Source organism: Somniosus microcephalus, chromosome 24 (genome assembly GCF_052327205.1).
Source record: "Somniosus microcephalus isolate GS21.2 chromosome 24, FLI_Smic_1.0, whole genome shotgun sequence".
NCBI lineage: Eukaryota > Metazoa > Chordata > Chondrichthyes > Squaliformes > Somniosidae > Somniosus > Somniosus microcephalus.
This window is the reverse complement of record NC_141010.1, coordinates 10,768,187-10,780,795: the sequence shown is the minus strand read 5'-3', so window position 1 is coordinate 10,780,795 and position 12,609 is coordinate 10,768,187. Positions and strand designations below refer to the sequence as shown.

At 44.6% G+C, this 12,609-nt stretch overlaps 1 protein-coding gene across 1 annotated transcript in view; it reads left to right on the top strand.

Moving 5' to 3' along the window:
• Positions 1-3,612: 3,612 nt before the first annotated feature.
• LOC147101038 (phosphatidylinositol 5-phosphate 4-kinase type-2 beta-like) overlaps positions 3,613-12,609 on the top strand; it is a 148,273-nt gene continuing 139,276 nt past the window's right edge. The window contains exon 1 of the mRNA XM_085966207.1: positions 3,613-4,084. Within this exon, the coding sequence (XP_085822333.1) occupies positions 3,953-4,084 (132 nt within the window). The 5' untranslated portion in view covers positions 3,613-3,952. The remainder of the gene's footprint in view (positions 4,085-12,609) is intronic.

Sequence of the window (12,609 nt, the reverse complement as noted above, 5' to 3'; positions counted from 1 at the left end):
TTCCCGCGCCATTGGCGGCCATGCCTTCAACTGCCTAGGCCCTAAACTCGGGAATTCCCCCCCCCCAAACCTTTCTGCCTCACCACCTCTCTCTCTCTCTCTCTCGCCTCCCTTAAGACGCTCCTTAAAAGCTACCTCACCTGTCCTAATAACTCTTTATGTGGCTCGGTGTCAGATTTTTATTTGATAACGCTCCTGTGAAGCGCCTTGTATTTTACTACGTTAAAGGCACTACATCAATGCAAGTTGTTGTTGTGCCGTACAACTTTTGTGAGATAGTGAAGAATGCCCACAAGATCACAAAATAGATGCAGCCGAGGAAGGCCATTTGGCTCATCGTACCTCATCCATCTGAAAAAAAACCTAGAATACCCCTAGTCATAGTGTCCTACTGGTTCTTAAATGATTCCAGGGTTTTTGCCTCCCATCTGGAAACCCATTCCATGTGTCGATCACTCCTTACGGGAACACAGGAACAGGAGTAGGCCATTCAGCCCCTTGAGCCTGTTCCACCATTCAATTAGATCATGGCTGATCTGTATCTTAACTCCATCCACCCTTCTTTGGCAAAGCAATAATCTTCCAGACATTAGTCTTAATTTGCTCTTTGCTGGTTCGAACCCTTGCCCTACTGTCATGGTTTCAGTTGTAATAGCTGCTTTTCCTTTACTACACCATTTACTAACTTATAGACCTATTTGAGGGCCCATCTCAGTTGTATCCTTGCAAGGCTGGAGAGCCCACATTTTTCAGTCTTCTATCGTAATTGAGAGGTGATCTCATTGAAACGTATAAAATTCTTAGCGGGATTGACAGGGTAGACGCTGAGAGGCTGCTTCCCCTGGCTGGAGAGTCTCAAACTAGGGGGCATAGTCTCAGGATATGGGGTCGGCCATTTGGGTCTGAGATGAGGAGAAATTTCTTCACTCAGAGGGTTGTGAATCTTTGGAATTCTTTAGCCCAGAGGGCTGTGGATGCTCAGTCAATGAGTATATTCAAGGCTGAGATCAATAGATTTTTGGGCACTAAGGGAATCAAGAAATATGGGGATCAGGCAGGTAAGTGAAGTTGATGTAGAAGATCAGCCATGATCTTATTGAATGGCGGAGCTGGCTCCAGGGGCATAGGGCCTACTCCTGCTCCTGTTTTTATGTTCTTATAACTCAGTCCTCTGACATGAGGAATCGGCCTCTCCTGGCTTTTACCTCCAGGGCTTGAATGTCTCTCCTGTGTCTCAGTGACTAAACTGGACAAAGTACTCAAAGTACGTTTTGACCATGGATCATAGAATCATAAAACTTTACGGCACAGAAGGAGGTCATTCGGCCCATCATGTCTGTGCCGGCCGAAAAAGAGCTAGCCAGCCTAATCCCACTTTCCAGGACTTGGTCCATAGCTTTGCAGGTTACGGCACTTCAAGTGCATATACAAGTACTTTTTAAATGCGATGGGGGTTTCTGCCTCTCCCACCCTTTCAGACAGTGAGTTCCAGACCCCCACCACACTCTAGATGAAAAAAGTTCTCCTCAACTTCCCTCTAATCCTTCGACCAATTACTTTAAATCTATGTCCCCTGGTTATTGACCTCTCTGCTGAGGGAAATAGGTCCTTCCTATCCACTCTACCTAAGTCCCTCATAATTTTATACACCTCAATTGAGTCTCCCCTCAGCCTCCTCTATTCCAAAGAAAACAACCCCAGTGCATCCAATCTTTCATTACGGCTAAACCAGACCACCATATGGTTTTAGCATGACATCCTCTAATTTATACTCAATTGACAATTATATAAATATATTAAAAGTGTGAATCCACTGACGCTCACCAGTGTCATTTTAGGCTCTCCCCGTTGTGTCCTGGTGTGCGAACCATATCCGCAATAGAACTGACAATGGAATATATTTGTGGGACTGTGCTTAGAAATAGCAAGTCACAACATTTTATGTAATAAAATAAAAATATTCGATTCATCAGAAAGGCTTGCATTTATTGAGCACCTTGTCATGTCTCTCGGAAACAACCCTGAGTGCTTCATATACGATGAATTACTTTAAAATACCGAGTGGCAGCCATTTTGTGCACAGCAAAATCCCCAAAACATGCACTGAGATAAACGTCAACTAGTCTGTTTTGATGCTGCTGCTTTCAGAGAGGAATATTGACCAGTGACATGAATCTTGTCATTCATGTGGAAATTACTTATGAAATGATACTGGGCGGCCTGCTGGTGGCGCTGTCCAGGGAGAGTATAAATACTCGGGCACAGGCCCAGCTTGCTCAGGATATTCTTTAACAGGAACCAGTGAAGGACACAACTAGATCTCCATGTTGAAAAACAGTTGATTAAAGCCTTGTTTAATACTTAGACCAAGTGCCTAGTAGTTTTCTTACGTCAACCAGCACACAGGAAAAACTCATCACCCTTTTTGAAATAGTGTCAGAACATCCACCTGCTATCCACACAAATGCACTTTCCACCAGGAGCGTGTTCAATAGCAAGAATCACGGAATCTTACAGCCTAGAAGGAGGCCATTCGGCCTGTCGGACTTTTGGCGGCTCTTTGAAAGAACATTCTGATTCAGTCTCACACCCCAGCTTTTTCCTCATATCCCTGCAAATTACTCCTCTTCAAGTACACGTCCAATTCCCTTTTGAAATTTCCGATGAAATCTGCTTTTACCACTCCTTCAGGTTCTGCGTTCCAGATCTTAATAACCCTCTGTGTGAAAAAAAATTCTCCTCATTTCCCCCTCTACTTCTTTTGCCAATTATTTTAAATCTATGACCTCTGGCTACCGACCCACTTGCCAGAGGAAACAGTGTCTCCATACTCGCTCTATCAAAACCCCGCATAATTTTGAATAACTCTATTAGGTCTCCCCTTAACCTTCTTTGCTCTACGGAGAACAATCCCAGCTTCTCCAATCGCCCCACATAACTGAAGAACTCTGGCTAATTTATCCCCTCGCTATCCCAGTGATGCTGAGGCTAACTGCAGCAACCAAATTACTGCACTATCTGAAAATTAGCTACCCAGCATAGACCAGGTATTAAAATATATGCAAATTAACAGGATCGTTGATTTAAACTTTATTCGCTAAGCTTACCGATCCAGTATATGCTTGAGGGAGTATGAGAGATCATAGAATCATACAGCACAGGTGGAGGCCATTCAGACCATCATGCCTGTGCTGGCCCTTTGCAAAGGATAAATGGATAAATGTTGGCCAGGACACCTGGAGAACACCCCAGCTCTTCTTCGAATCGTGCCGTGGGATAATTTATGTCCACACAAGGACTGCGTTTAATCAGATCAAGAAGACAGCACCTCCGACAGTGCAGCATTCCCTCGGTACTGCACTGAAGGACCAGCCTAGATTATGTGCTCAAGTCTGTGGAGCGGGGGCTTGAACTCACGACCCTCCGAATGGCTGAAAGGTTTACAAATCGGTTCAGAAATGTTGAGAGGCTGAGGATGGATGTGCAGCTTGCCCTTGCCATGTACAAACATTTATACTTACCGTCATTAGCTTGTAAAAGGGTACCGAGTGATATTAACAGTACAGTGACGGTCGATGCTGGTAGGTGGCAGTGTTTTCTGCCCAGTGGAAAGAGGGTGCTGTTCATTTCGGTTGTAGAAGCATCTTGCAGCAGCAGGGGGAGCAGCCTTAGAGCTTGGAGAAAGAAGCAGAGAGAGAGACAGACAGACAAACAAGAGACATTCACAGGGTTTTTGGTTCTCACCCGTCCACTTCACAGGAGCTACCATGACATTTTCTTCTTGCCCTCGCAATGTACCATCAAGCACAGAAAGCTAAAGAATAGGAATTAATAAATAAGAGAGACGCAAGGGGATATTGCAAAAGGAAAATATTAAGATTTTTTTTCTTCTTGTATTTGATTTCATCTTTTTTTAGGGGGGGTGGGGGGAGATTTCTTTTTTTTTACAAAAATGGCAGCCAACTGTACTGCCAGTGCCAGCAAGACTAAAACCAAGAAGAAACATTTTGTTGCTCAGAAAGTGAAGCTGTTCAGGGCCAGTGAGCCCCTACTCAGCGTGCTGATGTGGGGAGTCAACCACACCGTGAGTAAGATCAGATCTGTCTTATTTCTTTGGAATTATTATGATTTATTTATTCATTTAAAAATGTACTTTTACTGTGAGGCTTGGAGAGATGGCTTAAGATGCTGAATTGTCTTATCATTTTCTTTCAGTCCTTGATTTAAGATTGTGCATTGATTTTTTTTATTGTTGGAAGAAACCAGTTTATTTTTTTTTCATTTTTTAAGTTTAATTTGATCTTAGTCTATTTTATTTTTTGAGGGAGATTTTTTGGGGAGCTGAAGGCCTGTTGGATTTTCTTTTTGGAGGGCAAGATAAAAGGGAACCTCACTTATTAATAATAATGAATGAGAAATACGTATTTGTTTTGTTGGATAAATGAGGTGAATTAATTGTTTTATTTCTCATTGATTTAAAAAAAACGTGTATTGCATTTGTCTTTTCTTAAAAAAAAGCTCCAGCTTAGGCCTGAGGGAGGTGTTTGACTTCAATTAAAAAGCGTGAAAATGATAATTTAATGTTTTATTTTGAGGGATTTAAAAAAAAATTAATTTACTGGGAAATTTTATTTGTTTTGTGGTGAGGGGGAGACTTTATTTCGAGCTCTTGTGAGGAGATTAGGCCGAAGAAAAGGGGAGAGAGATTTTATTTTATTTTTAAAATTCCCCTCACGTTTTTTTTTGAGAGCTCCGGGTTTTTTTAAAAACATTTTTCTCTCGCCTGGCTGGATCTTTCGGCCTTTTTATTTTCCTCTCTCTCTCTCCGGGGCCCGTTAACTCCCCTTCGGCCTCGCCTCCAACACACAAGAGTTTTTTTTGACATAAAATTATCCTCTTATCGAGAGAAAGGCGATGTGTTATCACTGATTATATATATATGTTTTTTTGTTGTTGTTAAAAAGCCTTCCTTCCTGCTGCCCCCCCTTTTCTGTCTGATTTCCCCCCCCCCCGGGCAACCGCGCCCCTGAAGGCGGCCTCGCTGTTCAGGCGAGTCCGCAGGCTTCAGCGGCCTAGCTTCCCCTCTCTCAGCAGCTTTTAAAAAAAATCTGTTGGCAGAAATTGCTCAAATTGTCTCAGAGGCATTTACATTCTCCTTCCCCCCCAAAAAAAACACAATCCCAGAAAGTTTAATGAGGCAGATTTAAGTGAGTATCTGCTTTAATTTTGTTTGGGGGGTGGTTGTGGTTGTTTGGGGCACAATTGTGGGTTATGTTTTTTTTTGTAATTTTATGTTGTGTTTCAGGGCCAGTAATTTCAGCCTGGGATTTAACGTTTCCAAAAAAAACTCCATGCCTGTGACTGACTGTGTGCAGTATTTCATTGAAGAGTTCTTTCCCTCCAGGTGTTGCCCGCTGCCAAGTTGGTTATGAAGGGGGCAATAAAAGTTCCTTTCTGTGCAGGATATTCCATGTACTATGTAACCATTCCTCCCATGATATTCTCGATTCTGGTGTTCCCCTGACCATGCTGGCGAGGAAACGCAGATGAACACTCCAGCAAGGACCAGGGGATAATAATCAGGAGTAGTAACCATGGCTGACTTTTTCTTCCCCCTCCCTCGCCCAGGTGTACTGATGTCAATTGTAGTGCCCTCACTGCTGCTGAGGCTGAAATCAGCTAACTCTGTACAGACTGGGGATTGAACCTGCGACCCTCTTGCTCTGTCTGACCTTCTTGCTCTGTCTGGCTCAGCTTCACATTGGACAGCCCATGTCTTGATGCCAACGTGTCAACCCCCCCCCCCCTTTATGTGATGCGTCGATAGGTTTTTGCTAGACAAGGGTATTCGGGGATGTGGAGCCATCGCAGGTGGATGGAGTTAAGATACAGACCAGCCATGATCTCGGTGAATGGCAGGACAGGCTTGAGGGGCTGAATGGCCTACTCCTGTTCCCATGTTCCTAATACAGCTCCACCATCCCTCATAAAGGGGCCGCAGAGCAAAGCAGTCGGGAGGTTTGTCGGCAACACTGGCAGTTGGGAAGTAGAACTGGTGGTGTCCTTCTGGATAGATCGGGGGAGACGGGGAAGATCGAACTGTAATATAAACGCTAGCCCTCGACAACTGGGCTCACCCCAGTGATATGTGGAGGATGCTTCGGATTTGAAGACTTAATATTTCAAAAATCCGAGCAATCTGCAACGGGTAGTGACTTCTCGATCTAGCCGGCATGGACGGGTTGTGCCAAATGGCCTTTTTCTGTGCAGGATATTCTTTGTACTATGTAACCATTCCTCCTGTGATATTCTCAATTCTGGTGTTCCCCTGACCATGCTGGCGAGGAAACGCAGATGAACACTCCAGCAAGGATCAGGGGATAATAATCAGGAGTAGTAACCAATGGCTGACTTTTTCTTCCTCCTCCCTCGCCCAGGTGTACTGACGTCAGTTGTAGTGCCCTTGCTGCTGCTGAGGCTGAAATCAGCTAACTCTGTACAGACTGGGGATTGAACCTGCGACCCTCTTGCTCTGTCTGACCTCCTTGCTCTGTCTGGCTCAGCTTCACGTTGGACAGCCCAGTTGCCCATTGAGCCGTCAGAGGAGCCTGTTTTTGTGACCTTATTTTAGCACTGTTTCTAAAGCTGTTGTGGGTCTGTACCATTTCATTTCTCTACCCAGCTAGGGAAGGTTTGATAGGGTAGATGTAGAGAAGATGTTTCCACTTGTGATGGAGTCCAAAACTAAAGGGTCATAAATATAAGATAGTCACTAATAAATCCAATAACGAATTCAGGAGAGACTTCTACCCAGAGAGTGGTTAGAATGCGGAACTCGCTACCACATGGAGAAGTTAAGGCGAAGAGCACAGATGCGTTTGAGGGGAAGCTGGAAAAGCGCGTGAGGGAGAAAGGAATAGAAGGATATGCTGATGGGGTGAGGTGAAGTAGAGTGGGAAGATTAACACCAGCATAGACCAGTTGGACCGAATGGCCTGCTTCTGTGCTGTAAATTCTATGTAATTCGATGAATCTGAGGAAGGATGTTCTTGCCATGGAGGGAGTGCAGCGAAGATTCACCAGACTGATGCCTGGGATGGCAGGAATGATGTATGAGGAGAGATTGGGTCGATTAGGCTTATACTCGCTGGAGTTTAAAAGAATGAGAGGGGATCTCATTGAAACTTATAAAATTCTAAAAGGACTAGACAGACTAGATGCAGGAAGGATTTTCCCAATGGCGGGGGAGTCCAGAACCAGGGGTCACAGTCTAAGGATAAGGGGTAAGCCATTTAGAACAGAGATGAGGAGGAATTTCTTCACCCAGAGAGTGGTGAACTTGTGGAATTCTCTACTACAGAAGGCAGTGGAGGCCAATTCATTAAATATATTCAAGAAGGCGTTAGATACATTTCTTAAGGCTAAAGGGATATGGGGAGAAGGCAGGGACAGGGTACTGAGTTTGGATGATCAGCCATGATCTCATTGAATGGCAGAGTAGGCTCGAGGGGCCGAATAGAAACATAAAAACATAGAAGATAGGAGCAGGAGTAGGCCATTCGGCCCCTCGAGCCTGCTCCGCCATTCAATGCGATCATGGCTGATCATCCAAACTCAGTACCCTGTCCCTGCTTTCTCCCCATACTCCTTGATCCCTTTAGCCTTAAGAAATATATCCAACTCCTTCTTGAATATATTTAATGAATTGGCCTCCACAATATATTTAATGAATTGGCCTCCACTGCCTTCTGTGGTAGAGAATTCCACAGGTTCACCACTCTCTGGGTGAAGAAATTCCTCCTCATTTCTGTCCTAAATGGCCTACCCCTTATCCTTAGACTGTGACCCCTGGTTCTGGACTCCCGACCATCGGGAACATCCTTCCTGCATCTAGTCTGTTCAATCCTGTCAGAATTTTATAAGTTTCAATGAGATCCCCTCTCATTCTTCTAAACTCCAGCGAGTACAAGCCCAATCGACCCAATCTCTCCTCATACGTCATTCCTGCCATCCCAGGTATTAGCCTGGTGAATCTTCGCTGAACTCCTTCCATGGCAAGAACATCCTTCCTCAGATATCGGCCTACTCCTGCTCCTATCTTCCATGTTTCTATGAAACAAGAAATATGTATACCTTAGTGCTATTTTTGTAAATTAGTTTTATATTCTAAAATCTGTTTCTATGAGGGGGAAAATGCCGCAATCCAGAGTAATCTGCGTGAGGGGTCACGTTCTGCGTGAAACATTATTAGTATACTCAGCAATTAATTTTGTGAGGCTTGGGAAATTGGGTCAGGCCACAGGAGAGAATGGACACTATGTCGTACCAGCAGAATATCACTTTCCTTATAAAGCAACATCATCTTTATTATACCTGTGAAATAGATGAAGGATATTTGACTGGTGATTGTGGGCTGCAGCAGTTCTTTTTGTGACACTAGCCTTTCTACACCAGTGAAATGATGCCCAGTGGTCAACTGAGCTCCGCGGATAATGATTTCGGGCGAGGGTGGTTCTTGCTGTAGAGTCCGACGTGCACCTTTAAATCGCCCCCTTTTGATGACTTTTACAAGCATTTCAACACAAGAATCAAAAACGGCGACAGCATACCTGGAGAATAATGGGTGTTCTTGAGCCTTTGGAATTCTCTACCCCAGAGAGCTGTGGATGCTCGGCCGTTGGAGTATATTCAAGACAGATTTTTGGATGCTAAGGGAATCAAGGGACATGGGAATAGTGCGGGAAGGTAGAGTGGAGGTAGAAGATCAGCCACAATCTTATTGAATGATGGGGCAGACTCGAATGGCCTGCTCCTGCTCCTAGTTCTTGCGTTCTTAAGGCATTCCAAAATTTTTTTAAAACCCCGCCTCAGGTTTCTTACCATCACACACCGGGTACAGTCCTATAGGCGGCTGCTGCCCTCTGGTACCTCAGACAAGTGGTCATAGAAACATAGAAACATAGAAGATAGGAGCAGGAGTAGGCCATTCGGCCCCTCGAGCCTGCTCCACCATTCAGTGCGATCATGGCTGATCATCCAAATTCAGTACCCTGTCCCTGCCTTCTCCCCATACCCCTTGATCCCCTTTAGCCTTAAGAAATATATCTAACTCCTTCTTGAATATATTTAATGAATTGGCCTCAACTGCCTTCTGTGGTAGAGAATTCCACAGGTTCACCACTCTCTGGGTGAAGAAATTCCTCCTCATCTCTGTCCTAAATGGCTTACCCCTTATCCTTAGACTGTGACCCCTGGTTCTTGACTCCCCCGCCATCGGGAACAGCCATCCTGCATCTAGTCTGCCTAGTCCTGTTAGAATTTTATAAGTTTCATTGTGTGTGTACGAGCGTTTTGACTGTGGTTGGGGGGAGGGACCATCACAGCTGAGCCTCCTCCTGATATCTATATGTGCAGACTTTCCAACAGCGCTGGATGGTTATTCGGTATGGGAACGCTAGCCATGTGATGCTGAGGCCAATTATAGCCCCTCCCCTTCCTCTTGCTCCGATCGTCCAACTTGCCACATTCTGGAAATACAACATGGGACCTTCCCGTGTGTGTGTGTGTGTTTGTGTCTCAGTTAAACACCAGATGGTTCAGTTGCCATCTGCGCCATTAGGGTGAGCACGTTGCATCTTTAATTGTCCTCTTTGCCTTTTGAAGACCAGAAAATTATGACGTTTTTCTCGGATCTCCCATCCCCACATTGAAACTACAAAAGGAGTTAATTGTCCCCGGAGCATTTCATCAGTTAAAAGATTCGAGAAAGAATTGCTAGATTTTGCACTATTATTTTTGGAATAGTTTATGTATTATGTAAGTCACGTGCCAAAATGTCAGTAGATTACTCAAGAGAATGATGGGTCCTTGTAAGAGGTTTCAGCGCAGTAACCTTGATGGGTTTGGGTAAGGTTATAGACCAGAGGTGTCCAAACTGTGGCCTTTGAGCCCTGGACATTTGATTTTCAAAGGCCAGACAGCCCAGTCCGATTTGCACTTTTATCATTTTTTTTGCGCTTTTTCTCCTGTTTGAACGCCACGGGCCTGGAGATTTGGCAAGGGCTGTTGTTAGTACTTTTGCCTTGATGGTGGATTAGAGCACGAAGATTTGCAACTTGAGAAGTTTGCCGGTTAATGGAAATATTGATTCAAACTCCATGTGATCTGAGAGACTCTGTGGTACGCACCTAAGTGGCCCACAAAGACAGAAATGCTTGGACACATCTCGTCATAAACCCCAAGAGTGATTCATGACTTAGCTGAGTGCTGACCTGGGGTTACTACCTTGAATTTGCTCCTTTTTTGGCTATTTTTGTTTTTATAAAACATATATTACAAAGTTTAATGGGGAATTTGTATTCTGTTTTTCCCCATTTTAGAATCATAGAATCATTACAGCACAGAAGCAGGCCATTCGGCCCGTCGAGCCCGTGCCGGCTCTCTGCAGGAGCATTTCAGTTAGTCCCACTCCCCCGCCCTTTCCCCGTAGCCCTGCAAATTTTTTTCCTTTCGCTACTTATCCAGTTCCCTTTTGAAAGCCACGATTGAGTCTGCCTCCACCACCCTTTCAGGAAGTACATTCCAGATCCTAACCACTCACTGCGTAAAAAGTTTTTTCTTACGTCGCCTTTGGTTCTTCTGCCAATCACCTTAAATCTGTGTCCTCTGGTTCTCCACCCTTCTGCCAATGGGAACAGTTTCTCTCTATCTACTCTGTCCAGACCCCTCATGATTTTGAACTCCTCTATCAAATCTCCTCTCAACCTTCTCTGCTCTAAGGAGAACAACCCCAGCTTCTCCAGTCTATCCACGTAACTGAAGTCCCTCAGCCCTGGAACCATTCTCGTAAATCTTTTCTGCACCCTTTCTAAAGGCCTTCACCCCCTTCCTAAAGTGTGGTGCCCATTTTGTGACTGGTGAGCAGGGCACTCCATGCAGTTGGTGTGTGATTGCAAGATCTCAAGACTGTTTGGATGGAGAAGCCTCTTGGGCCACTATGAACTCACTGTTACAGATTACCAACTCGACCATTCCGAAATCAGCCCAGTGTCCTGGCTTGATCCATTTTTAGCAACTCCAGTTGATTGTCCTCTACAACAACAACAACAACTTGTATTTATATAGCGTCTTTAACAGAGTAAAACATCCGAAGGTGCTTCACAGGACCGTTCTAAAACAAAATTTGACTCCGAGCCACATAATTAGAAATTAGGGCAGGTGACCAAAAGCTTGGTCAAAGAGGTAGGTTTTAAGGTACGTCTTAAAGGAGGAAAGTGAGGTTGAGAGGTTTGGGGAGGGAATTCCAGAGCTTAGGGCCTTGGAAGCTGAAGGCACGGCCGCCAGTGGTGGAGCGATTTAAAATCGGGGATGCTCAAGAGAGCAGAATTAGAGGAGCGCAGATATATCGGGGGCTGGAGGAGATTACAGAGATAGGGAGGGGCGAGGCCATGGAGGGATTTGAAATCCAGGATGAGAATTTTAAAATCGAGACGTTACTTAACTGGGAGCCAATGTAGGTCAGCAAGCACAGGGGTGATGGGTGAACGGGACTTGGTGCGAGTTAGGACACATGCAGCCGAGTTTTGGATGACCTCAAGTTTACATAGCGTAGAACGTGGGAGGCCAGCCAGGAGTGTGTTGGAAAAGTCTATGGCAACTACACATTAGGGTTATTGATTATGACATACCAACTTAACATGACCTAGCATAATCAGTTTATTGAATTGTAATGCATGGAATTGATTGCCATATTTTAAACCAATTTTACTGTTGTTTATATGTCTAATTTTACATAAAACTTGTCTTTCCAACTCAGGTTAGAACTAAGTTATTTTAAAACATCAATTTTTTGGAATTGTGTAGCATTGGCTACAGCATGCAAGGGACGAGCAGTAATAGAAATAAATAAAAAATAACATAGCAAGAGGAGATCCATATCAAATTCTTTACAGCAGACCGCAAGCTTAAGTACAACTCGTAACAGTCAAACGCCTGATTCAGCAAGATTAGGCATTAGGAAAGGTCTGAGGCAAAATTATCAGGGCTCGCGAGGGGCATTTGGACAGTTCAGTGGACATCACACCGATGGTGGGGGATGAAAATCAGAGGAAAGTGGGCAAAAAATAATATGCAGCGCAGAAGAGATGTGCAGTTGGAACAGTGCTTGCTCCTGGCTGCAGTAAAACAGGGGAATGAGAAAGAAAGAGCTTGGATTTATATAGTGCCTTTCATGACCATTCAAAGCGCTGCACAACCACTGAAGTACTTTCGAAATGTAATCAGTGTTGCAAAGTAGGCAAACACGGCAGCCAATTTGCGTAGCAGGTTCCACAAACAGCAATGAAATAAATGCCCAGATAATCTGTTTTAGTAATGTTGGTTGATCGATAAATGTTGGCCAGCACATTGGAAGAACCTCCCTGCTCTTATTCAAACACTTCCACCTGAGAGGGCAGGCGGTTTAATGTCTCATGTGAAAGACAGTCTTTCCCTCAGTACTGCGTTGAAGTGTCAGTCTGGATTTTGTTGTCAAGTCCTGGAGTGGCGTTTGAACCCGCCACCTTCTGACTCCGAGGCGAGAGTACTGCTGAGCCAAGGCTGACGTCTAAG